We start from the raw sequence: 26,579 nt of genomic DNA, 5'->3' as shown, positions 1-26,579 counted from the left end.
ATGCTCAGCCGTGGGAGCTCTTGGAGCGGCTGCTCCAACTACTTGTGCTGCATTTGCACCTCTACCCCTACCTCCAGCTGTAGGAGTGACAGGTGTAGTCGTTGTATCTGGTCTTGCTTCATCTCCACTGACATAATTCCAAAGATGTCTACCAACCAAGATATTGCGAACCATGAAACTCCACAAGGAGTAGTTGGTGCCATCCAACTTATCCTCCTGTGTGAGAACTCCGAACACCTCATTGGGGTTGTTCTGAGCCATTTTCAACAAATAATCTCAAAAAAATACAGCAAACTAACCAAGTAAAATCCCTTCCTCGGATGTAAAGTGCACAAGTGAAATCTGCAAAGAAAGATCTGCCCACAGTGACAAATACTGTCACAGCCTATCAAAGGCTCAAAATGCACTTCAATTATCATGCAAATGCTCTCAATCTGCCAAAAAACTCTGCAAAATTTGCCAATGTCTGCAATGTCACTCAAAATGAATCCAAAATTGCTTGCAACAGTCCCAAAATGCTTGTACACTGCCAAATTGCATCAGAATGCCAAAAGCCCCAATTTCTTCAAGGAAATTGCATCCAAAAGAGGGCAAATTGACTGAAAGCCCCAAAAATGCAATAAATTGCAGTGTAAAGCAAAAAGCCCCAATTTTTTGCAAGAAATTGCAACTCTAAAAGGGGCAAATTGACTGAAAGCCCCAAATTGCAATTTATCTGCAAAAGAACCAAATTCTGCTGCCAATGTGTGCAAATGAGCACACCCACAATCCCAAATGCACCTGCTTGAATCCGCAGCCAAACAATGGCTCCCTGCAAAATGCACCTGTGTGCATACGCAAACAAAAGAGCCCCAAAATGCACTCTGTGTCTGTCACCTACAAGAGTAACGTGCAAATGGTACGGAGCTGCAACCCCAAAGGAGCACCTTGAAGCCGGGACCAGAAGTGTACGGACAGCTGCACAAAGAGCTGTACGGATGGCTGATGCACTGTGTACGGACGCCTTCGTGATTTGTACGCACGCTTGCGTAGGTTGTACGGATGCCTGCGTAGGTTGTACGGATGGCTCTGCTCAACTATACGAGCGACTCACAGAAGTGTTCATACGATTGTACGGTAGAGTTGTACGGACAACAGAAGCAAGTGGTACAACGCAAGACCACCGTACGTCTATATGATTGTACGGCCAAGAGAAGCAGGTGGTACGGTGCAGATACCTGTACATCTGTACGATTGTACGGCCACAAGATAGCGCGCGTACGGCGCTGTACTGCAGTGTATGGATCACTGCAACGTTGCTCTGCATTACGGACAACAGCACTTGTACGGACACGAGCAGATTGGCGCTGGGTATACGGAGGATTGCACTGTACAGAACAGCCAACTATGGCTATGCGGAATGATTCGCAGGTAGGTAGCTTCTCACGCTTGAGCTGAAGCTTGTGGGTGAGAGAAGATTTGGGAGCTCTAGCTGCTCTGATACCAAATGATAGAAATGGGAGAGAGAGCAGGAAGCAAGAGAGTGAGAGCTGAACGTCGAATATGCAATAGAATGAAGTAAAGCAATACAAAGGGGGGATAAGGCCTTGTCTAAGTGACAAACCTTACCCTTCACTAACCGTAGTTAGTGAACTAACTGTGGTTAGGGGGGGAAACCTCTAAATGAGGGAAAAGTGCCCCTAACCCACTTATTCGACTTTACATTGGTCACTACCTAGAATTTATCCATAATTCTAACACCTAGATGGCTCAACCAAGGGTCTGAGACTCTTGCTACTGTTTGCTTGTGGGGGGAGGTCTATCCTCATCGAGGCTACAAAGGGAGGAAGAGAGGGGGGGCGGGGGCAGGGGGGCTTGCACTGGAGCAGCAGGGCAGTCCCCTCTCCCAATGGTGTCTTGATCGAGGCTCCAAGGAGGGGGGGGAGCCTGCACTGGAGTAGAGCAGCAGATCACTAGCTAGCCTGAGGCAATTCTCTTGACACTGATGTATGGTTGAGGCTTACTTTGTGGCAAGTTCTTGAGCTTAAGTGGTGCAAGCAACATAGCTTTTTAAGATCATCATTCATGGTTCTTTTGTCGGACGGATGATTGTTCCCATTGGATAGCTTTCTTGACAATAGCGCTTCACACTCATGATGCAATTGTTGAAGAAGGAGCAGCTTCCTATTTTAACCAGTAGAAGGGAAGGAGCCTAGATCGACGTACCACCCAATAGGGACGTTGCACACTCAAGCAGTACAGAGATATCGGGTCAACAGCTTCCTATTTTAACATCAAGGATCGTGATCTTTTTGTGACTTGGTCTAGCCAGAGGGGCTCTTTGTGAACTTCCTCCCTGATGGAAGATCCAACAAGGTCTGTTGTTACACTAGTGACTGTCAATTCTTCTCCCCAAGCCACCAGCATCTCAGTCCTCCCTGCCCAAACAAGCATCCCATCCTGCTCCCTCCACACCTAGAAAAATCCTTGCACTCCCTTTCTTTTCCTCACGAGCAGCAACCTCACACTCTACAATTCCAAATAAGCTGCTCACTCACTTGCACACAGATTTGTGTATTCAATATTCCAACAAATTCAACCCATCCTTCCCACAGACGCACAAGCTCAAAGGTTGAGGTTTTCAATACCCCAAAACCTGTGCAGCTCCAATCAACCTCTCTCTTCCCACGCTGGTCTTTGATTTGTTAAGCTCCAATCAACCCCTCTCTTCCCACAGCTCCAATCAGCCAATCTCTTCCCACACCTCAACAATCACAGATCCCAACTCCTCTGTTCCTAGGAGTGATCTTACATGGTTGGCGAACCACAACAACGGGACTCTTTTGTTGCAAAGCTGCAGGATGCTAGCTACACTGGAAGCGCAGAAGCAAAAGAGGTGCAAAGGGTAGAGAGGAGCAAGGGAAGACGGTGACAGAAAGTCCTACACGGCAAGGTCTTGCTTCGATCCAGGACGGCCTGGGAAGCAGCCTGGACTTGCGCAGAGCAGGGCATCAGCGGCAAAAAAACCTCGAACTTATGTTTGCTCTTACTAGATTTTATTTTAAACAACGAAGGAACCTACAATTTCAGCAACCACAAACCTTCAACTTATGTTTGCTCTTACTAGATTTTCTTTTAAACAACAAAGGAACCTACAATTTCACAGCCTTCACCTTGAACAAATCGACTTTTTAAACCAAGATGACAATCACTCTCAAAGAATTTCCAAAAAAAGCATCCCTCTGAACATCCAAAAGAGCAATACATCACCATCATTCCAGAAAATTCCCCACCTAGCCATCCACAATGTAGAGTGAGCCAAGAACAGCAAGATGGAACCTTCAAGCAGGCAGCAGTATATGATTTGCCTGATGGAGGGCGTACTGGACTTACTGGTTCCCCCTATTGTCAACATGTGCTTCCAGACTATACAGGCCTGAACAAGATCGCAATCAAAAACAAATTCTGGATTCCAAGAATTGATGATAACTAGATTGTCCCAAGGGACGAATGTCTCTAGCAAATTTGATCTCAAGTGTCATCAAACCAAGGATTTTCCAGAAGACATGTACAAGATCAGTTTTGGTACATCCTGTGGGCTTTATGAGTACCTTGTGGTACGATTCAGTTTACTAATGCCCTAGCACTTTTAAACAGATCATGGGGCGTTTTTCTTTGGGATATAGAAAGATGGTTAAGACTTTCTTTCATCAAATCTTCAGACAGAAGGAGAATGATCACAGGAAACACTTGAATGCAGCCGTCTGCCTCTTATAATAAATATTTTGTACATTAATGTGTAAAAGAGCAGATTCCTTTTGGCAAAAAACCGGCACCCTTGGAAAGGTGGTCTTCAAGGATGATGTAAGGTCCAGACCTTATTCACCTGTAAAACCAATGGTCAAAAAGGACCAAAACCTCTAGAGTTGCTACTGCATCACTATCCAAGATCAACAGACTTTAGAACTGTGGCATACTCTCTGCTTTTAAAGATAAAGGCATGAGATGGCATCGTAACATGCTTAGTTAAGCCTTGGCTTTTACCCCACGCTCTGATTTTCTCCAATATTTGACACACTTTTTTTTCCTATCCACCTCCAAAAAGAAAAGCAGCCATAATATAGTATGCCAAATAAGTTTTTCAACAAAAGCACATACGTATTAACCTCAAGAAGACGAAAACTTCCATCAGCTCCAGCAATACACAACAGCAGAGATTCTTTTTCTTCAAAGCGTAAAGGAAACCAGTCAAGCTCTAAAACCAGTATTCCTCCAAGCTGTGGCTGAACCATGGCATTTGTCAGAGGATCTTGCGTATTCTGCAAAGCAAACCAAGTAGCAAGTCTCACTCATCCATCCAAACATAGAAAATATTACCAGTCTTTTTATTGGTATTCCTGTTTCTTCCGTATACTATTGCCACCACAATACGTGCATATTAAAGATAAAAGTGTATGGTACGTGGTGTGTATAAAGCACACATTTAAAGTCTTCAGTCCCTAAACAAACTCGCAATTCCTTTTCAACTAAGTTTCGTTACCTAAAAATATTATAGATCACAGTTCCACAAAAAATGAATGTTCGCGTTTATTTTTTCAAATTTTTATTTTTGTCATTGAACAAAAGATTTTCCTCAATACCACCACAGGCCAAAACAGCCTCATCCAGTTGTCAGAACTCAGGAAGAGAAACAAACTCTTTTGCAAGACATGTCCAGTCAAGTAAGCATTACATACAGGCTAACAAGTGAAGTTTGCCACTCCAATGAAAATCAAGGGCAAATTTGATAAGAAATAGAACCATGAAGAAATGTCACTCCTATGCAATACTTTCGCGTTCAACCACGATCACAGAGTTTTTTATTTTACCCAGAAGCCGTGTTTGTTCTTACAAACCTAGTTTGGCAGACACACCACATGGGGTGCTTATCTCAGTACGATTTTACACACATTTGAGCTGCAAACAAAATATTTATTCTTGCAAACCTAGGTTGGCAGACAAACTACATGGGGTGATTATCTCAGTAAGAGTTTGCACACATTTGAGCTGCAAACATTGACACAAGATGGAAACTTACAAGGTCATATATCGCAAATGTATGATCATTGAAAAGGACAGCCACACGCCCTCTTGTTTGATCTCCCAATACAACTGGAGCAAATTTTATCCTCCGAATCCCTCCACGATGACTATTGAAAGTTGAAGAAAGTCCTGACGTCACATCCCACCATCGAATATTGCCAGAGCGATCACCCATCACCTGTGCTAGCACAACATTATTCATTCCAAATAAATAATCCTGTCATTTAATGAAAGTGGCTGACAGTCAACTAGAACCATAAAATTCTTGTCAGTCAATGTACATTTTACTCAGTCATGTGCATGGTTAAATTACGCACGACAAAAGTAATAATTTCATGCTAAATTGTAATTGTTTACCACATGGGGCATACGATATGCCATAGCTGTCACCAAGACATCTGCTGAAACAAATGATGCTGAGGGCCATTTGGGTCTGCATTAAAGTATCAGTGCAAAAACTAATGTCAGAATCAACCACATTTATAGCATGAACCAATGAAATTACAGATGTTTCCTCACAGTAAATCTCATGATTTTACATCAAAAACGTCCCGAACTAGCCAAGACAAACGGAGATAGCAAGGACAGAATAAAAGCAAAGCAAAGCCAAACCACCTCCAGACTAAGGAGATATAGGCCACGCACCTTAACATTTCCTTATGAATAGAATCATCTATAACCTTCCCAAGAAAAGAGGGAGGACAAGAAAATAAAGAGAGAAAATTTGTTTTAAAAGTATTTGAAAGACCAAAGGTCTATGATACTAAAAGAAACTGATACAATGAGCTGAAGGGTGGAGCCACTAAGCAAGCATCAACACCCACGATGAACGTAATCCTGATCATAACGGCATCGATGCATAGAGAGAGAACTCTTTGAGCTCATAAAGTGGGAGTCGGTGGGGGTGTCAACCGTGGGAGGGGGGCGTCTATGTGCGAGGTTTTTGTGGTGGCATAGCACCTGTGACAGAGCGCTGGCGACTGTCAACTCGTGTGGTCCGTTGTGCTTTCCTAGCTATAGCCCTACAACGAACAAGTGCCACTGTCACTCCTGTGGGTCGTGCCTCCGATCTAATGAGCATGGAAGGAAGGTCCCCTAATGTGATCTATGCCTCAGTGCGCTGACGAGTTTGACGCGTCTGTAACTCTGGCTTGGGCCCTAGTGCCCACCGCCTCCGTGGGTCCTATTGTGTGTCTTGATCTCCCTTGCGTGCCCTGAGCAAACCCTCCCTATGTCGGAAAGCCTCATGGACGAAGGCCGCCAAGCATCTTTGACCTGGGTAGGACAGGAAATTGCGTAGGAATCCAAAACCATCTCTAAAGTAGTGATAGCGACCTCTAATCTCATAGTGCATAGGGCATCAGAAAGCAAAATGCTCCTTTGACTCAATCTCCTAAGACTCGCACAAGGTGCAGATGTGGCCCTCTCTAGGTATGCCCTCCGCTTGACCACTCTCAATACAAAGACGGTGTGAGGCTGGTCTCATCGTGAAGATCGAGCAAGAGAGAATCCCTAGTATGGGTAGGATGCAACCACCTCTATTGGCAATCCATCCATGGCTGCTCAGGATGTGTTGAAAATCACGGCCTTGGTTTTACCAAGGTTGACCTTCGAGTCATGTGTCTCATAGAAGGTATGAAGAGCATCTAAGTGTCGTTGGAGAGCCTCAGCTCAAGAAGATAGTAAGACCACTCATCTGCATATAGAAGAATTTGAAGTAAAGATCTAGCAAGAGAGCAATCAAGCCCTCCTTGATTCCAATAAAGGTCTCAAGCTCATCTATGTACATCCTGAACAAGGTTGGTGATAATGGACAACCTTGTTTGACCCCCCAACAGTGCTCATGATCTCCTCTGTCCACCTTGCACCTGTCCGAACCCTACCTGAGACTCTCTCATAAAGTGCCATGATTGCCCAAGTGATCTCCTGATCGTATCCCAACTCCTGTAGACGTCTGATGAATCGGGCTCTCGCAACTGTGCCAAAAGCCTTGTGCAAATCCAAAACGCTGCAATAGACCCTTTGTCTCCGTGCCTTGGCCTCCTTGATGAACCCTGCTGAGTGTAAGAATAGTAATCTACCCAAAAGCCTGCCTATCCCATGGCTCTGAATCCCCAAAGCTCTGCAACCAAGCTAACTTCTATGTCATGTACTGATGCATAGATCTTGGACATAACATGTCCAATCATAATGGTCCTGTAGTTTTCCGAGCTCATGGAATCTCTTGCCTTGTACATGGGAGTGATGGTGTTAAGGGTCATGTCCAAGTGTGTGGGAAGCATGTACAAAGTTCTTCGTTGAAGAGCTTTGCTAAGATCAGGGCCATGATATTTATCCCATATGCAATGAATTCAGTGTGTATGCCCTCATGATCTTTCGCTCGGCTGTTGTAAGGCTTCAGGGCTTCGAGTTTGACACCACTTGCAGTGAAAAGTGTGCATGAAGCTGGACATGGTACATGTGAGAGATGAGGTGTTGCTAGTTACGTACATCATATAGTGTGCGTGCATAGTAGTGCTAGGTGTTGCTCAAGCAACCTCCGCTAGCAGTCTCCTCATTCCGGCAAACAAAAGTCTGCTTCTTCTGGTGAACCAGACAACAGTACTCATGTATCGTCTTTGCCTGTAACATGATGCTTGGTTTCAAGTCGGAGTTGTCGGCGTAAAGCCTTACACTTGTCATCATACTAGCTATTGCAAGGTACTGAGCCAAGGGGTGGGGGGCGCGTGGATTGGGTGGTGTATGAGAAAACGTTGAGCATCCCTACTTTGCTCTTGGCTAACCTTCTCACATGGCCTTGACGTCGCCTTGCTTAGTTCCTTTCCAACCTTTAAAATGATCAGTCTACACCATAACTCAATTTAGCGACTATACCAAAAGCCTATTCAAATCCGCACATAGCAAAATACAGAAGCCCTTTATTTAGAGCTTCTTCTGCCACTTTGTATTAAAGAATGATGTATTGTTGAGTTTTTCCACGCCCAAGGGTCTGCAACACCAAACAATATACACAATATATGAAGCGCCTGTAAAAGAGCCTAAGCGCTTCTCTCGACTGTTTGAACAAACTGAGCTAAAATATGCTGCCAGTCATCTCATCTCGTGTAGGTGCCATGATACAATGAAGATGAGAAAAATGTGGCATATCAAACTAAATGTTCTACGAATCCCTACAAGAATAAACCTCTGGCAGCCCATCAAAATGATGCTCACATAATGAGGTTGCAGTAGAAAGAAAAAAGAAAAAAAGGGTAACAACCAGGGTTGAGGACTATATATATCCAGCTAATGCCTCACTTGTAAATACATTGATGCAAATGTATGATGCTTCATGTCAGAGACCACAAATTGGATTCATTGAGTACACTTCATAATGCACATGGTAGTTGGGATCATGCCAAGAGCACGTACATAACGTCATGAAGCAGCCATCTAACGTCAGTATCTGCCCAAAAGTGTAAACTGTTGAAACCCTTAAGAGCACAGGCCACCCTCACTTGTACAAACAAAGCAATGGCACCCATACACCAAAATCAACCTAACTTTGGCACAGACCTGAAATCACGGACCCGCCTCCCACGCAGTTCAAACACTCCAAGTGATCCGTTTACAAGCGCAAATGCAAAACTTTCTGCAGTCTCATCTTGAGAAATTTCTGCATTTTGTCCAGAGCCTGCAGTATGAAGCAAACAGAAGGCTTGACAAATGCCCATATAGTTTGAGCCAAAGAGATAAGAAAATGCTGTAAAATCACAAGATCTTATCCTGCTTCACACAAGAGTAGCCATATCAAATTAAACCACAACCAAGTACTTTGCTATCAATGGTCCAAACAGATGGCACAAACCAATACAAGAAACACAGAAATATAAACCCAAGATCCAAAACCATTGACATAGTTTGGAAATGTTGAAAACATCTTCAGGCACATGGTGTAAGGTGTACTTGAATCAGATGCTAGTGAAGATACGACAGGAGCATTCGCAGCTGCTACGGTGGAAGCTATGGTAGGCCGTTCCTTGTAAAAAAGTGAAGTTCGCCAAGTTGATGATGAATGTTGTGAAGCAATGCTGGCCTTGGGCGCAGGTGGCAACGCCCACTCCATCACAGTGAAAGGAAGGGCCAATGAACGGAGCTGTATTCAGAACATGAAGATTAGCATATCGCAATGCTAACATCAAAATTCATTAACGACAGAACAAAAAAATAACAAATAACAAGTTTCCTGTTTCTGTATCAAAGGAATAAGATTATTCATTGTCCTTACAAGCAGCAGTATACATCACGAAACCCTTGCCATGCCTGGTATTAAGTATTCTAATAATTTATACTACTTCCCTTTCACATCCACCAAAAGGACCCGTTCATACCTTCAGCCATTTACAACTTTTATCATTCCTTCTTGTGCTTCACTTTCATTAATTCTCTTCTTTTATCCAGTCTGTTCATTCACCCCGTTGGTCCCCTCCTCTTTCATTGGTTTGTTCCATGCTTTGTTTTGGCTCATTTTCTATTTGGCTGCTTATGCTGATCTTTTATTTCCTCCTTTCTGCAGTCCTTCAATTTTCACAACCCTTTCTTTTCCTCTTTTTATCCTTTGTAAGTTTGAAATCCCCTGGTGCCACCTTCTACCTTTTTTCATTTTTTTAAAATCTTCCATCCCATTATGTGACCACAGCCAGATATGAGATCAGTTCCTTTTTCATGCCAGTTCCCCCCCAACTAGGACTGGCTGAGCCTCAATCGGAGTTTATCCAAATACTGATAGTCATCCATCCCAATGTCACTGATTTCATGGGGTTGTACACATGAGGGATGGAAAACCAGTACTATATGTTTTCAGTTGTAATCCTCAATGGTAGTATCTCCCTTGGGGATTCTGTAAACCACTTTGGTCTTATGCAACAACAAACTATGTATTCTCAAAAAAATTGTTGTCCTCTTTCCCTTTCAATGCTCTTTCAGTCCTCTCTCTTCCACTTGAAAATCCCCTACTTGCCCTTGTTTTCTTATGGGCCCAACAACACTCCACCCGAATTGCCAATGGCTTTCTATTGTTCCAATGCTTTCTTGCTCTTATTGCTTCAAGCCATCTTTTCAAAGTTCATTCTCAACTTCCTGCCTTCTCTCTGTATTTGATAATAGGACCCTATTAAATCTGGCCCCTCCGAAATCAGCCAATCTGCTGGGTTAGGCCGACCTGTGGGCCAACCTAGGTCGGCCTGCAAAAGCAGGCCGACTGTAGGGTTAAGGTCCTATTTATAGGCCCCTCCCCTATCCTCTTTCTTCATCTTGTAGTACTGGTTTTTTCTTAGCTTCAGTGCACATTATTTCTTCTGATCTCGGGTGTCAAAGTGTCTCTCCCTCATCCCATTTTCTGCTTGGTGAGTTTGTCATTGCTCTCAGTTTGCTATTCAAAAATCTGCAGTATGAGTGAGGGCTTCTTTCAGGGTGTGCCCGCCAGATAGATCAATGTAGGATAGGAGGACGATGGACCCGTACACCAGGGCAATTGCTTCGCTAGGGGACCACATGAGCTCGGCCAATAGACAACCAGGTACAGAGCTGTTTTGGGGTGCCTGAGGGGTCCGTCTGACCCTCAATCATGCCACTTAGAGGATGAATCTGGCTTGGGGGCAACCTAGTCGGGTTAACTCAACCAGGCCCGACGTTGTTGGATCGGGTTAGGGACAACCTCGGGTCGACTCAAGTTGGCCTGCAAGGATTGACCCTTGTACAATTTGATAAGTTGTAAGCCTTATAAATAAAGCCTTTTAAAGCAGGCCGACTGCAAGATTGGGGCCCTATTTATAGGCCCCTCCCCTGCCTTCTTTCTTCATCTTGTACCATTGGTTTTTTCTTAGCTTCAATGCAAATTCTTGCGCCGGATTTCAAATATTGAAGTGTCTCTCTCTCCATCACATTTCCTACTTTGTGAGTTTGCTGTTTTTACTCTCAGTTTGCAGTTCACAAATCCGCTGCACCTTTCACATATGGCCCATGGGGATTGCCCCTCGCTTCATGGTTGAAGCAGATGCGTGTTGTGAAGCTGCCCGGTAGCAGAAAGGATTTGGGAGGGGGCCCTCCGGATTGTGGCTAGGACGCAGAGCATGCAGCCAGACTTTACTTGGAACATGGCAGCGCACACACACACAAACAAACAAATACATGGATGTGCAAGTCAGGTGCACATGTGTGTTTGACAAGGGGGGTGCAGTGGTGTTTACGTATCTATATTTTTACATACCTATACACAAGCATGCATTCACAAATAGGTGTGCACATTTGTGCAGGTGCACGCATGTGTTTGGTGAGGGGGGTTCAGTTGTATTACACATGGGCACACATGCACAAATACATCTACATGTGCGTGTGTGCGTGCGTGTATATGAGGGTAGGAGGGTGGGTGAAAGTCTACACATTTGATGTCTATGAAATCAATCAACTTTGATCAGACAACTAAAGTTACTACCATCAGCTCACCTCATTATTTTTGAATAAAAGCCTAGGCTCTAGAAAAGTACCATTTGAGGATTTTTCGTCATGGCCCAGACCTCAGCAGGAGCCTCACGAAACAGAATTAACAAATACCTACAAGAAAAACGTATGTTCAGAGTTGAAAAAGGCAATGTGAAAGCAAGAAAGCACTTACAGCTGGAGGAAAAAGTATATGTCTTTAGTTCTTTCCATCATTTCATCAAAGTCAAATCTGTACCATGCACGTCTACATGATAGTGAAATGAAACACTGGCTCTACAATGCGTTATAGCTTCATGACCACCCTACACTAAAATGTGGAGAGCCTGCATGAACGCGTGTACATGAAGTTTATGTGAATTGGCTTCACATGACAGGACATAAGTCATGGCCATGGTACTCATATGTTCCTCATGGATACATTCATTAAGAACTTGACAGATCATATAAAGTCGCAGAATGGACTATGCTCTAGCAGATCAAATTTGCTGCAAATTTAAAAAACCCAATGGAACCTTCCAGAAGGAGATGTTCGAAGTGCTCGCATAGGAGTCCTTTCAGGCTTTTGCAAAATACGAAAGGGCTTACTTTGCCCACTCCGAACACATGTAACACTGAGATTGTTGATGAACCCACCACCTTTTCCTTTTACCTGCAAAATGCATGAAGAGCTCTCAAATATTCAATCATGAGTATTACTGATATAAAATTAGTCTTATAAAAGACTGGAAAAATGTTCTTATCTAGTGAGTTGCACCAAATTTGAAACTAGGAAGAATAAAGGACAACTGAAGACATCTTCATGAATACAGAACAGTTCCAAATTTACAATTCAGGTTTATAAGTTCATTTCCCTGGATTAGTAGGACATAGATAATCCACTCAAGGCTTTAAGCAGAAAATGTTTCACGTAAATTGCAAGAGAGCTCCAATGATTGTCAACAAGGGTATAATCAATGTCTTCAAATGAAAGTTGTGGTCAGTGCTCCCCTGGGTAGACATATGCAGAAGGCTTTGTGCTGGAGCCTTGGAGTTTTCCAGTAGCTTTTTGAAATAGGTAATCAGAAGACTATCACATCCCCATATTTGTGCCGAAAGTTACAATGAGATTCAGCATAAGGGTTTCATGGCCGTCTCATGCAGAGACATGGATGTTGGGATATCTCAAGGTGTATGCCCCAGGCACACCTTGGGTTCTATGTGTGTGTGCTAGAGGCACAGTTAGGTGCCCATAAGCACTGTTAGGTGGTGGTAGATGCCACATAGACTGATTGAGAGATTCTAGGAGCTGATTGAGGAGATGATTGTGGAGCTTGGTGGCTCATGTAGAGGTGCCTACATATGGACCTCACCCTTCTTCATTCTATATGCATTCTCTTGTTTCGTGTTCAGCTTCATGCTTTCCTTTCACTTCTCCATCATGGTATCAGAGCACTATGATCCTCCTTGAGCCCATTTATGCCATGGCATCTTCTTCTTTTTCTTCTTCCCCACCTTCCTCTCCATTTTGCCCCTTTCTGCCCAACCACTTGGAGGGCTGAATTCTCCTCCTACAGGCGACCTCTTCTAGAGTCCTTCTGGCTGGAGAGACCCTTCATATAGGCGACCTCCCACATCATAGCAATTAGGGAATGGTGCCCTCAAACCCGCGCAACAACCGCTTTCTTTCTGACGCCATTTCGTGCAATACGACTTGTTGCAGCAACCATTTCGAAATTCCTCTGAGCCACGCTTGCACAACAACATGAGCTAGCCCCTGTCCAAATTTGAAGTGAAATGGTCCACCAAGGAGGGAGCAAACGTGAAAAAACCAGTCAACAATCAAGCTCTTGGCTATGGTGACATGACGCGGCATTTCGACTTTTCTCTTCAGTGGCTCTTCTCTGGTATACCAGCTTTATTTCTACCTAAAAAGCCCTCTTTTCTTTGCCTTGAAGAGTGAGATACAAGCCCTCCAAGATCAGGCCTCTATTTTGGACAGTTTTGACAGTGTTGTGAATTTGGTGCTACATTAGATGCTACTTTGGCATTTCTGATATTTTAAAGTATTGAATAGCATCAGTACAATTGTGGCTACAACTTTCCTTTAGGTTGCTATACCTGGATTTGCTTGGAATACTTTCATTTAGCCACCTCTATGAAGCATGCAAGTTGAAGTATCATTTCCACTATGATTTTTTATAGAATTTGGTTACAAATCTTTGCTACACCAAATGCTTATACTTTGAAGCTTTTCAGCTTTTTCTAGCCTTGTAAGAGAGTAGACACTGCCCATTTTGGGTTAGACCCTCTCATGGCTACCTTCTTGCATATTGATAAGTTCAATGGTAAAGGCTTTCACACATCGCAGATGAAAATTAAGTTTGCATTGATGAGGGAAAACCTCTGGGGGCTTGTCAAACTTGCTTCAACTTCTTCTTCAACAACCTCTAATGCTGGAGAATCCTCAGCTCCTACACGCCCGGCACGAGATCCTGCTAGAGAGGAGAAAGCCTATGGCATTATTGCTCTTGGCTTAGGAGATGACTATATTCATCACATTTCTGATATGGAGTCTCCTTCTGAAGCTTGGCAAAAGCTTGATATTCTTTTTGGTGCTAGCTCTCACATCTCAAAATTGTCACTTAAGATTGCTTTCTTTGAATTGAAGATGGCTAGAGGCACTCCCTTGGCTGCCCATGTCAATCACATGCGGAGTCTCATGACTCAACTTGCTTCTATCAACTCTCCAATCACTACGGATGATGCAATGGCAGTATTGATCAAAAGTATGCCTGAAGATTATGATCATGTTGTCACCACATTGAAAAATCTTCCTAATCCTACTCTTGAAGGTCTTATTACTGCCCTTCAAGAACAAGAAAGGCACAAGGAACTCCGGAGAGGCAATGACACAGCCTGTGCCATAAAAACTCAAATGGGCAAGTTTTCACCTTGCAAACATTGTGGGAAGACCAATCACCTCTCAAAAGATTGCTTCAAGATCAATCCTTGCAAATATTGTGGCAAAAACAATCACCATGAAAAGTTTTGTAAGGCCAAGAAGGAAGCAACTACAAAACCAGAAACTGCCAATTTACTTTCGGTTGATGTGCCTCCACAAGATGAGGCCTCCTATGATGATTATGCTTTTTGAACCAGCTCCACATATGCTCCATATCTCTCTTTTATGTTGAGTCAAGGTACTCTGCCTGGATAGTCCTCCAAAATGAATGGAATAAACTATTGTGTTCTTTGTAAACACCTCTCGTCACCATATGATGTAGGCCATGTGTATGTGTTTAGCTCCATGGTACCTCCTGCAGACATTGTGTGCATGTACATACAAGGGAGATAACCATTGGGGGGTCTTATGTATCCCTTTGTTTGCCTCACACCCTTAGGAACCCTTGCTAGCATGAGATCCTAGCCATAGATTTATCCTTGACCACCATGAGATGGCTTGAGACACTATGTGACTAGATGTATCCTTGACATAGCCTGAGGCATTCCCTTGAGGGGGGGTTTGTTGGGATATCTCAAGGTGTATGCCCCAGGCACACCTTGGGTTCTATGTGTGTGTGCTAGAGGCACAGTTAGGTGCCCATAAGCACTGTTAGGTGGTGGTAGATGCCACATAGACTGATTGAGAGATTCTAGAAGCTGATTGAGGAGATGATTGTGGAGCTTGGTGGCTCATGTAGAGGTGCCTACATATGGACCTCACCCTTCTTCATTCTATATGCATTCTCTTGTTTCGTATTCAGCTTCATGCTTTCCTTTCACTTCTCCATCAATGGAATAGTTGGGAAGTCTACAAGTGAACAACTTTTTATGCCATGCCCATGGCCCATGGGCCTTTCAAACCAAATAACTCAACCAGTAACCACCCAACCATGACATTGGATCACAATTTGGTTTCCTGGCTTGAGAGAGAGGTCACAGAGGCTGGCATTGCTGAGAGATTAAACCCTGCTAGAGCGCTGCTAGCGATCAACCTGATTAGTCCTCTATAGTTGGCTTGTAATAGCTTACCATCGGACAAGTGCCACTATTTCCCAGTCAGTTGTCTCTGCAAGATAGCAAAATAGAAGACCTCCAAGCCTCATGTGTGGGTCAACGCATTGGCCAGTCTGTCACGTCACTCTCTATGGGTCTCAGCTACACCATCTCCATGGGGACTACTGGTCCATGAGACTTGACTGGAAAACTTTAGTATTCACCCTTTCTCTGGACCCCGACTGAATCTCGTGATCTCGCCTCTATATCTTGATCAACTGGTCTCTATGTCATAAGACCTCATGAATCAAAATTGCTACCCGTCTCTTGTCCAGATGGAGGGGTCCGAATCCACATCTGAATAGACAATGGTGATGGCCTCAGTTCTCATAGTACACAGGACATCTGAAAGCGAACTGCTCCTCTGACCCAACCTCTTGCATGTCATATAGAGTGCAAACGCGGTCCTCCCAGAGAATTGATGCCCTCAGCCCATCCAGTCTTAATGTGTAGTCTGTGAGAAGAAATGGGAAACTACCCAATCAAGGTTTCTCAAAAGCGTGTGGGAGGTGAATCCAAGTGTAGCCAGGCAGGTCGATGAAACCCTCCTCTAAGATCTGTAGACAGTGATCTCTATATAAGCTGAGCTTCACCGGAAGCTCACTAGGTGCCAAACAGGTCCTATACGTGTGGAGTTGTACGAGATCTTCTGAAATGACTGGTTTGCTTCATGATAAATGAGAAACTATACTAAAAAAGTGGCAATCTATCCACGTGAAGAGAGGGCTAAATAAGTGAATTTGGTGGAAGGACTATAAGAGCCCCACTTCCACTCATTTGTACGCATGTACTGACTTGACACCTTCTCCCAAAGGGCTTTTGTTGAAACGCTAGGGTCGCTTGCTTTTTTGCCCCCATGCCGAACGGTCAGCTCATTTGCTATAATTCACCTTTAAGGAAGACATTGGTGATAGAGGCGAGGAATCCCGTGAGCAATGTGGGCAAGAGGAGAGCTCGCTAGGGGAAGGTGTAGAAGCAGCAAGCAGTGAGAGAGAGAGAGAGAGAGAGAGAGAGAGAGAGAGAGAGAGATTAACGTCTCGCAAGCCTATAAGACAAAGTACACGCCAAAAGGTAGCTCATACAAGCCACTGAGGGCTGAAGCAAAGGGTTCACTAAGACCCTTGCTGAAAGCTAAAAAGCTAAAGTGCCAAAACTAATGAATTAAGTGTCGAAATGCTAGAGTAGCGAAGGCCAAATAACAGAGGAGGAGGTTGTCAAGTACCCAGAGCTAGCACTCCTAGTACATGCTCAGGTTCCGTATATCCAGGTAACCTAGTGGCTCTCTAATGAGATGTGAGGAGCTCTCGTATCTGTGTCTGTCTAGCTGTCTCGTGGCGTGGGGGAGGGCGCGGTCTCCTCAATCTCTGGGTCCGATGGGCTACGTCAAGGGTGATGCCTCGCCTCTGGCGGTTGCCTCTAAGAAGGGCTGAGATACACCGAACCTCGATCGTGCGTGCTCTGGTCCCTATCCCTGTCGCACGTGGAGTGTGTGTCCCTTGTCTGGCAGCATCATGGTGGACTCTCCTACTGCTAATCCATGATGCTCTCATCTCCTCAAGCTCCTCTCCCTCAGCCTCACGGGCAGCTGACTCAGATGCATAAAAGTCTGTAACACAAGTCTGTGACCTGTCGATATCGGTGATCTGTGGCATCAGTCTCTGCTGCTCTTTGATCTATCGCATCAATGTGTCTCTCTGTCGACGCATCTCAATCAAGTAGAGCCCAACACAGACCTGATCGTGAAAATGGATCAGCCGTGTAAGTGGACCAAAGCCATGCCCCTCCTGAAAGAGGCAATGGTATCGTCCTCGTATCTCATAATAGACTGGGCAGACACATAGAAAGTGCTTCTCCGTCTCGATCTCCTCCATCTGGAATAGTGTGCAAGTCCTCTGCTCTCTGGGTATGCCTGCAGCTCTCCCTACCTCAATCCACAGCTGATGTTATGAGACTCGCAACTGACCGATGGTGACCCTCAGTGCATGTGAGACTCTCTTGTCCTCGAGATACTGAGGTCTAATCACAAGACCATGCTCGACCCTTAGGAAGTGGTCATGGTAGAACTGGATCTTGGTGGGGAACTCCTCTCCCCCCCAAGCCCTAGATGTATGGAGCTGGGCGAGGTCCGACCGTATGATACAGTTGATCTCATCTCGTGGGATCATCTCAGGTGGTGCATCCAAACTGTACTGAAAAGGAGGCAGTCTGTCCATCTGAATGTTGTGGCTACCAAACCACGTGGCTATCCATGCATACCATGCCGTATCAACACCGCTCTCTGCTAGCCTCGGTAATCTCCACTGGGGTAAGGCCTAGACTCTGTGGAGGAACGTCACTGTCTAAAAGATGGCATCAACCTAGAGAGGGGTCATGGCGAACTCTGCCTGTATATTCTGATGGGGGACTGAGGGTTTACTCTGAATCATCCTGGATCCCATAGTCACTTGAGCCTCTCAAATCTCCTCCACTCTGTCGCTGGAATATCACTCTCCCAGAAGGGTGTTGCATACATGGCAGTCGGTCTCACCAGTGTATCAAAAAGCCAACCCTTCATCGGAGAGTCCTAGAAGTGTGCCTGGAAGCATCGCCTCTCTAGTCGGACTAGAGCGTCCCGTCCTCCTATGAGTCGTGCCATACCTGCATGGATCATCGTGAAACTTGGCCCAATGAACACTACCCCCAAATATGTGTAGGATTGCACTATCTCCACCTACTCATCATGGTATGTGAAGCTATGTTGACGGGACATTGCTCGCGAGATGTTGAAGATCATAACCTTAGTCTTCCCAAGGTTAACAGTCAAATCTCTCTCTCTACAGAACATCTCCAGAGCCTCTAGATGTTTCTGCAGTCCCTCTGCTGAGGAAGCTATGAGGACTATGTCATCGGCGTACATCAATATCTGTACCATTAGGTCAGCCAGAAGCGAGTCCTCTCCACCTAGGCGATTGACAAAAGAAGTGATCTCATCAATATAGAGCCTGAAAAGGGTAGGTGATAGGGGACAGCCTTGTTTTACTCCGATAGTACTCCAAACCCAGTCTGGCATGCCTCTTGGGACACGTACCCTCCCTCTAATGGACTCATACTCATGACTCCCCAGATCATGACCTCTGGGAGCTGCAACTCCTGTAACCTCTTGATCAGGCGAGAGTGTGGGACAGTATCAAATGCCTTACGAAAGTCTACGAAACACGATTATACTTTCAAATGCCTCGACTTCGCCTCCTCAATAATGGCCCTCAGGGTGAAAATGTGGTCCAAGGTGGAGTGTTGTCTCCGAACACCTGCCTGCCCAAGTGCACGCTGCCCATGACCCTCTGTGGCTGTTGCTGATCTTCCTCTCTAGTACCCACCCGTATATCTTAACCAAAGTGTGGCCAATCATAAGAGTGCAGTAGTTCCCAGTGTCCATGGGATCCCCTGCCTTGTGCATCGGTACTATGGTGGTGGTGCTCCACGTAGGTGGGAAGCCATGGCATACGGCATGGTTGAACAATTGTGCTAGGATCAGGGTCAAGATCTCCTGCCCATGTGCATTATGCTCAGTGTGTAGTCCCTCATGATCTGGTGATCTTCGGTTATGAAGTCGGAGAAGGGCAGCTCGTACATTCTGCGCAGTGAACAGATGACATGTAGAGAGAGAGAGAGAGAGAGAGAGAGAGAGAGAGATGAAAGATTTCAGTAGAAACAGCAAAATATAAAGCACCAAGGAAGACTGTATTTGGGCTGCCTATATAATCTACATACAAACCTCTATATAGGAGAATGAGACAAGCCGTGAGTTCCCAAGCCAACGTAAACCACGGACAGAGCTGGTATGAATGAAGAGAGAAGCTGTGACAGTACTAGCGGCTGCATCAACAAGCTCTATAGTACCACCTTGTGTGGCCAATGCAACCAAGGGGACAGAAATTGCTGGCCCATTGCCACCACCTGTAGGGAATAGAAGCAGTTAGTCATAAAGGATATCATGCTTCATTTCAAATACAAAGTGACATTTCAGCAACATCGAAGACTTACCAGGTGAAGTAGCCAATAAAGAAGGAACTGGCACAGCCAAAGTGGTTATTGCAGATGGCAACAGGTTCAGCTGGCCTGTCAGCTTTAGCTGATCACAAAACAACAACTCAATAGACCAACAAAATTTTTGACAAATCCATGAAAGAAAGACAAAGGGAAGGATAGAGAGAGAGAGAGAGCAACAACAACAACCTCTCAGTTCCAAAGTTAATATATATTGCTCGATGGTGGCAAAAGGCATGCTAAGTAAAAGTTGATAGGCCTCTTTGCAAAGGGCACAAAACTAACCTTTCTTATGAAATTGTATTGAGAATTAGGTTTTAAAAAATAATAATAATAAGTTGGGGGAAGAACTAACTGCATATAGCTCTGTAATAATGTCACACCTTGAACGTTGGCATGATAGCATTTGAATCAAGCTCTTCCAAGTGAATTTGTTGCCTTCTTGACTCGCCAACATCCCTTATTTCTTCACCTTCTTTTGAAGCACCTGCTTCTGCACTGACACTTGAGTCTCTGTTATCCGAAGGGCAACCAGTAGAGCTTGAAACCGATAGCTTGTTCATGGCCTTGACAGTCGAAGTTACTGACCAATGCCATAACCTTCCATCGTCAGAAATTGATATAAATGTGGTCTCCACAGAAGCCTTCGTCTGTTCATTCAAGCCAGAACAAACCGAGCTGTCATTGCCCGCTACTGCATTGGGAATCACTACAGTGAGGACAGATCCAGCCTTTGAGAAAGGCTTGAGGTGCAACAGAGGCACAGAGGATTCTTTCTTTATATTGCTTTCTTTTTTCTTTACCAGAATCTGGAGTGAATAACTTATGACAGAGAGAACTGCTGGGACTGGCACAGATGTTCCTAATGAAGGCATAAGGAAATCCACGTGACAGAGGGAATAATGCTGCTGATTTCTGCACAGACCCACCATTTACCCAGAATGTCAGTGGATGATATAAATGGATTCCTAGAACCTTTTAAAAACAATTGTCTCGTACGGGCTAGGCCCTGAAAACAATAACCACTTCAATGACAATGTTGTACATATTGCCAGACAACCAAGTCAGGTACCAGTGGTTGCGTACTACTATGATCTAGTTGAAATAATTCTCAAAAGATATATTCTCATGCATTTAGTTTTTAATAGCACCAAACTGCATAAATACACAAAGTCAACTATGCCTTACTAACTCTCAAAGATTCAATGCATTGGCCTCTACTTGAACAAGATGCAACGACATAGAGAGACTCTATTGGGATAAATCAAACAACCGAAGACGATGACACAAGAGACAGAGCTCGACTGAACGCAGTGGCACACAGACTTCTAACGTGCGGTCAACACCGAATCACGGTGGAGTGGGGGGGGGGGGGACAAGCTAGCTGAGATGTGGATAGCGTGGATTAGCGGGAAGAGGAGACAAGAAGCAATGGAGTCGGTGCCATAGAGACCATACATAATGCAAACACAGACCAAAGCATGCAGAATGGAGGTCCACTCTATCCTGGCTTTCCTCACCCGTCAGATGCGAAGTATCACTCTTGATTTGGCCCACTGCATATAGAGATCGCAGAGGCCACGCCCCCCACCATAGCAAGAGACAGAGGTAGATATGACATATCCTTATCTCCCATCCTGAAAGACTGTCGAGCCCTCGGATACATCTGTTGGTTCTCTCAGGACTTTTGGGTTTTGGATTTATGGTTTTTTTGTATAGCACTCAACAAGGGTCTAGCAAGCCCTTGTGTCGTCCCATGGTGTCTTGTATGAGGTACTAGTTTTTCATGTACCTTGCCTCATAGGCTTGTGAGACCTTTAGAAGATGTTCATATATATTTTATATACCTTTGTAAGACTAGAATAAGTCCAATCATACAAATTTAGATTTTTTGTTGTTCTAAAGATCAAAGATGTTAATATATATTTCTTTCTCTCTCTCATCATGGGTAATTTTTGGGAGGTGTGCTAGACACCCCCATCTCCCCCATGAAGGGGTTGTAATCTCATGTTATATTCAGTTTTCTTTACTTGGTCCATAGGTTTTTAGGGACTTCAATAAATTTATCTCTCTTAGACTTCCAGTCGCAGCTCTTGGAAGAAAGGGGAAGGAGATAGAATTAAGGGCAAGCAGGAAATCATTTCAAAAGTCATGGATAAATGCAGCACATCTCCACCAGTACCAACACTTGTTTCCACGATCAAGGAGATGATCGACACTCAGGTCAGTTCAGTCAAGGAAGAGATGGCCATTGTGGCCAGCAACAAACTTAATAAAGCAGATATATATGCAGAAGTCAAAGAGCAGGAAGCTATAGTACAAAATAAAAAGGTATTGCGTATTGGGGGGGCTGCCCAAGGATTGTATTGGCTGTTTTAATGAAGAAATGGGCTGCATTGAAGATGAGAAGATCGCATGCCTCAAGAAAAATACACCACAAATTCAATGAGATGGAGACCACATTAGCTATATCACACAACATGGAAAACAAGTGCAGGTTTACTTCAAGGAAAGGGCAGGAAGAGTCAACATTCTCCAATAGACAAATAAGTTGAAGGGTACAAGGATATGGATATCTAAAGAGCTCACTCCAGCTCAGCTCAAACAAAGGAGCACTAAACTTATTAAAGTGAAGGATGCACGCAAAGATGGGAATGGGCGGTCTACGAGCTAGAATAGCTAAATTAAAGATTTCAAATCCAAACCTAAAGACTCTCAGTCTTAAACTGATGTAATGAAGACCATTTTGATATAGGACTAGAAAATAGATGTGTGCTAGATAATCTCTAGATGAGCTGCCATGTGCACTCCTCGACTCTCTCTCCAGCCCTATACCTCTGCTCCAACCAGCTCCTGACCTGCAAAAACCAAGAATCAAATCAAGAAAGACTTGCTATGGGCAGCCCTTTGGTGTGTGGGCAGTCCAAAGAGCAGGAAAAACTCAGAGAAAAAGAAGAGGCCATGGAAAGCTCACCCATCAAAAAACCAGAGGGGACAAGGACAGAAAATACAGCGTAATTTGGACCAAAGGGCCGAAAGTAGAGGATGGGAATGTCAAAGCATGCCTATCTACTATCAAAGAGGTATGTAAGCTACAAGATACTGAAATTGAATGCCTACAAAAGAAACTGGAAGAATACAAGAAGCATGAGCTTTCAAACATACGTGCTCAAATGAATGACGACATGAAGGGATGGCAAGAAGAAATGCATGCAAAATGGGTAAAACAAATTGGGAAAGTGCAGATGGATATGATGCAGGATATGGACATGAAAAACAGTTTTCTTACATCCAAGATAGAGAGCTTGGAAGCTCGGGTGATTAATCTTCAAGACGAGAATGCAAAATTGAAAGCAAACACACACAGGGATGAAGGGGAGCTCCAGCCATCCATACACGAGGAGCTGAACATCATTAGGGAACAGATGAAGCAGTTCAAAGGGGCAAAGGGGGCATCAGAAGAAGGATGCAAGATCATAAATGAACTGAAATCTGAGAATGAAAAACTCAGAAAAGACTTGGCATTCTTGCAAGACACTATGAAGGGTAAACATGCTGAATTCACCAAGAAAATCAAGAAAGGAGAGGCTGCAATCTTGGAATGGAGCGATGTGGTCAAGAAAGGCACTACTGTCCCCAAGAAAGAGTTCATTTCAGATGCTCTAGAGCAGGATAAAAGGAGAAACAGTAAAGCCCTAAATGTCTTAGTCCGAGGCCTCACAGTAGGAGATACTCCTATGGCAGATGCAAATGCTTTGTTCACCAAAAAGGATGTGAACCTGACATGTGAGACAACTTTGAGAGTTGGTAAGCCCGATGCACCCACAAGGCCACTTGTGATGAAACTCCGAACAGCCATGGCTAGAAAGACCCTCATGAGCACAAGGGTGACCTTGAAAGGAACCCGGATCTACCTAGACGATGACCTCACCCTCCTACAGCAGGAACACCAGAGGGATGGTATGGTACATGTCATGGCAGCGAGAGAAGCAGGGAAATGGGCTGCATACAGAGATGGTAGGGTGATCATCCGAGAGAGGAGAGATCAGAACCGGGGGGAGAAGGAAGAAAAGGAAGAGAAAGAAGAGGGTAATTATGATAGTGTCGGGCCAAAGGGGGGCCAGAGGGACACAAAGTGGACTGAGAATTGCACTGTGGAATTGCAATGGCACACTCTGGTCTGATCCAAGTGGTTTCTTGGAGACATACACTGACAGAGACATGGTCTTCTACACTGAGACACATGAGAGCCCTGAGAGAGGACTGCCCACCGTGACATGATATACATGGGAGTCATCTCATAGGAAGGAAATGAGGAGAGACACTGGTGTGCGGGGTTCGGGGGGAGTGGCTATCCTCTTTAGATCACACATGAGACCTCTCATATCAGTGGCACGGAGAGAGAAGCATGCGTGACACATGTGAATACGAGTCTAGCTACCAGACGCACAACCGATTCTCATAGCAGTGTGTTATTTCCCTGCAAATACTTCATCCTACGCACATGAGGTCACCATAGAAGGGCACACTCCATATGAGTCGATTCAAGATGATATCATTGAATTCTCCAGGCAAGGGGACATCCTTCTTCTTGGTGATTTCAATGCACGCACACGGAATAGACGATGGGCCTACTGGACTTTGCATTGGATTCCCTCATAGTACCAAAACTAGATGCAGCTGAACTCAGGATAGTGACACTCTGCAGATGCACCACATGTGAAAGAATATGGACGACATCTACTTGAGCAAGGGGCTGTTCATGATTTGATCATTTACAATGGTCTACAGAGATGGCCATCATCCAGTGGTCTCACTTGTTTCCCACATGGCGGAGGGACAAGCACAGTGGACTACCTATTGGGTCCCTTAGCCTTTACCTCACGGATATACGACTTTATTGTGCCCCCTCCCCCACTCAGTGCCGATCACTCGTACCTAGACTTTTGTATCTCTACCACTATGCCAGCCACAGAGAGGGTCCCCCCACGCCCACTCGTGCTAGACCCCATCTATGTGAGCAACTTGGCGAAGGGACTTCCAGCCCTACTACTTGGAGATGTTGTAGACCTTGCCCACGCCTCAGACACCCTTTCCACAGTAGTCATGGACGCAACCACCAGGTCTTTCCCCACGACTCAATCTGCACATGCCTCACTAGGGAAGATGCCACAGAATCCTTGGTATGATGATGAGTGCAGAGAGATGAGACCTCACCTCACACACGAGCGAGCCCTTGGCCACTTGACATCATCCGAGGCACAGCGGATTTCACGGCGATTGACACGTCGTAAGCGATGGGCCTTCCTCATCCATAGAATGGATGAGGTGATCAGTTCATTTTGAGTGGGGGATCCCACCATTGGCTGGGGGTTTCTATCGGAGGGGAAGCCACCTATACCTATCATAGACAGGTGTTTGGAACACTTATGCCTTCTCTCTTTATGATATCCCGATGCAGGCACTACTTGATATGTCCACCATGCCCCGACCCACCACTTGCCACTTGTTCACTGCACAAAATGTGCGGGCTGCACTAAGCCGGCTTCATAACCGAAGAGTACACGACCATGAGGGACTACGGACTAAGCATTTTGATCATGGACAGGAGGTTTTGGCCCCGGTACTAGCACAGATGTTCAACCACGCCATATGTCACGGCTTCCCACCCTCATGGAGTACCACCACCATAGTTTCGATACACAAGGTAGGCGACCCCATGGATACTAGGAACTATTGCACTCTCATGATTGGCCACACGTTAGCCAAGATCTATGGATCGATACTGGAGAGGGAGATCAGCAACCATACAGAGGCACATGGGCAGCGTGCTCTAGGGCAGGCAGGTTTCCAGAGACAGCACTCCACTCTAGACCACATCTTCACCTTGAGGGCTATCATTGAGGAGGCGAGGTCGAGACGCCAGAAAGTCTACACTTGTTTTATAGACTTTCGGAAGGCCTTCGACACTGTTCCGCAATCCCACATGATCAGGAGACAAGATATGTAGATTCCAAAGTTCTAATCTGGGGAGTGGTGAGCCTATACGAGTCCATTAGAGGGAGAGTTCGTGTCCCAGGAGGCCTATCAGACTGGGTTGAGAGCACGATCGGAGTAAAGCAGGGATGCCCTCTCTCACCTACTCTCTTCAGGCTCTACGATCGGAGTAAAGCAGGGATTACATCTTTTATAGACCACCTAGGAGGCGAGGGAGCACCACTAGCAGACTTGATGATACAAATTCTACTATACGCAGATGACAAAGTCCTCCTATCATCTTCGGCAGAGGGACTACAGAGACATCTAGATGCCCTAGAGGTGTTCTACAGAGAGAGAGAGACCTGATGGTTAACCTTGGGAAGACCAAGGTCATGATCTTCAACACCTCTTACGCAGTGCTTCACCGACATAGCTTTACATACCAGAGTCAGCCAGTGGAGATTGTGCAGTCCTACACATACTTGGGTGTAGTTTTCACAGGGCCAATTTTCACGATGACCCACGCAGCCAGAGCACAACTCACATGAGGGCATGGTGCCTTGGCCCGACTAGAGCGATCGTGCTTCCAGGCACAATTCCAAGATCCACCAACGAAGTGTTGGCTTTTCGACACTCTAGTGAGGTTGATCGCCATGTATGCGGTACCTTTTTGGGGGTGTGATATTTCAGCAGCAGAATGGAAGAGATTCGAGCGGCTACAGGTGATTATGGGCTCCAAGATGATTCGGAGTAAGCCCTCGGTCCCCCATCAAATAGTACAGGCAGAGTTTGCCATGACCCCTCTCCAGGTTGATGCCATTTTTCAGACAATGACCTTCCTCCACAGAGTTTGGGACCTACCTCGCGAGAGACTTCCGAGACTGGCACTAGAGTCCTCCATACGTACGACTATCTGAGAGAGGGGCAGGTACAGCATGGTTTGGACGCGTCACCGCATGGTTTGTCAGTCACGGCATTCAGATGGATCAGCTTCCCCC

At 45.1% G+C, this 26,579-nt stretch overlaps 1 protein-coding gene across 1 annotated transcript in view; it reads right to left on the bottom strand.

Moving 5' to 3' along the window:
* LOC147893199 (Transducin family protein / WD-40 repeat family protein) overlaps positions 1 to 26,579 on the bottom strand; it is an 84,266-nt gene that overhangs the window by 36,905 nt on the left and 20,782 nt on the right. The window contains exons 2-11 of the mRNA XM_087385535.1: positions 19,986 to 20,517; positions 19,600 to 19,687; positions 19,331 to 19,512; positions 12,054 to 12,190; positions 11,586 to 11,652; positions 9,007 to 9,196; positions 8,617 to 8,734; positions 5,419 to 5,494; positions 5,057 to 5,239; positions 4,138 to 4,298 (exon numbers count right to left, since the gene is read on the bottom strand). Of these exons, the coding sequence (XP_087241661.1) occupies positions 4,138 to 4,298; positions 5,057 to 5,239; positions 5,419 to 5,494; positions 8,617 to 8,734; positions 9,007 to 9,196; positions 11,586 to 11,652; positions 12,054 to 12,190; positions 19,331 to 19,512; positions 19,600 to 19,687; positions 19,986 to 20,517 (1,734 nt within the window). The remainder of the gene's footprint in view (positions 1 to 4,137; positions 4,299 to 5,056; positions 5,240 to 5,418; positions 5,495 to 8,616; positions 8,735 to 9,006; positions 9,197 to 11,585; positions 11,653 to 12,053; positions 12,191 to 19,330; positions 19,513 to 19,599; positions 19,688 to 19,985; positions 20,518 to 26,579) is intronic.

The sequence above is a fragment of the Dipteris shenzhenensis genome, chromosome 15, assembly GCF_047967505.1.
Source record: "Dipteris shenzhenensis isolate YYH24624 ecotype China chromosome 15, Dip_SZ_1.0, whole genome shotgun sequence".
NCBI classification, from domain to species: Eukaryota; Viridiplantae; Streptophyta; class Polypodiopsida; order Gleicheniales; family Dipteridaceae; genus Dipteris; species Dipteris shenzhenensis.
The sequence above is the reverse complement of the archived record's forward strand: the minus strand, read 5'-3'. Positions and strand labels throughout refer to the sequence as shown.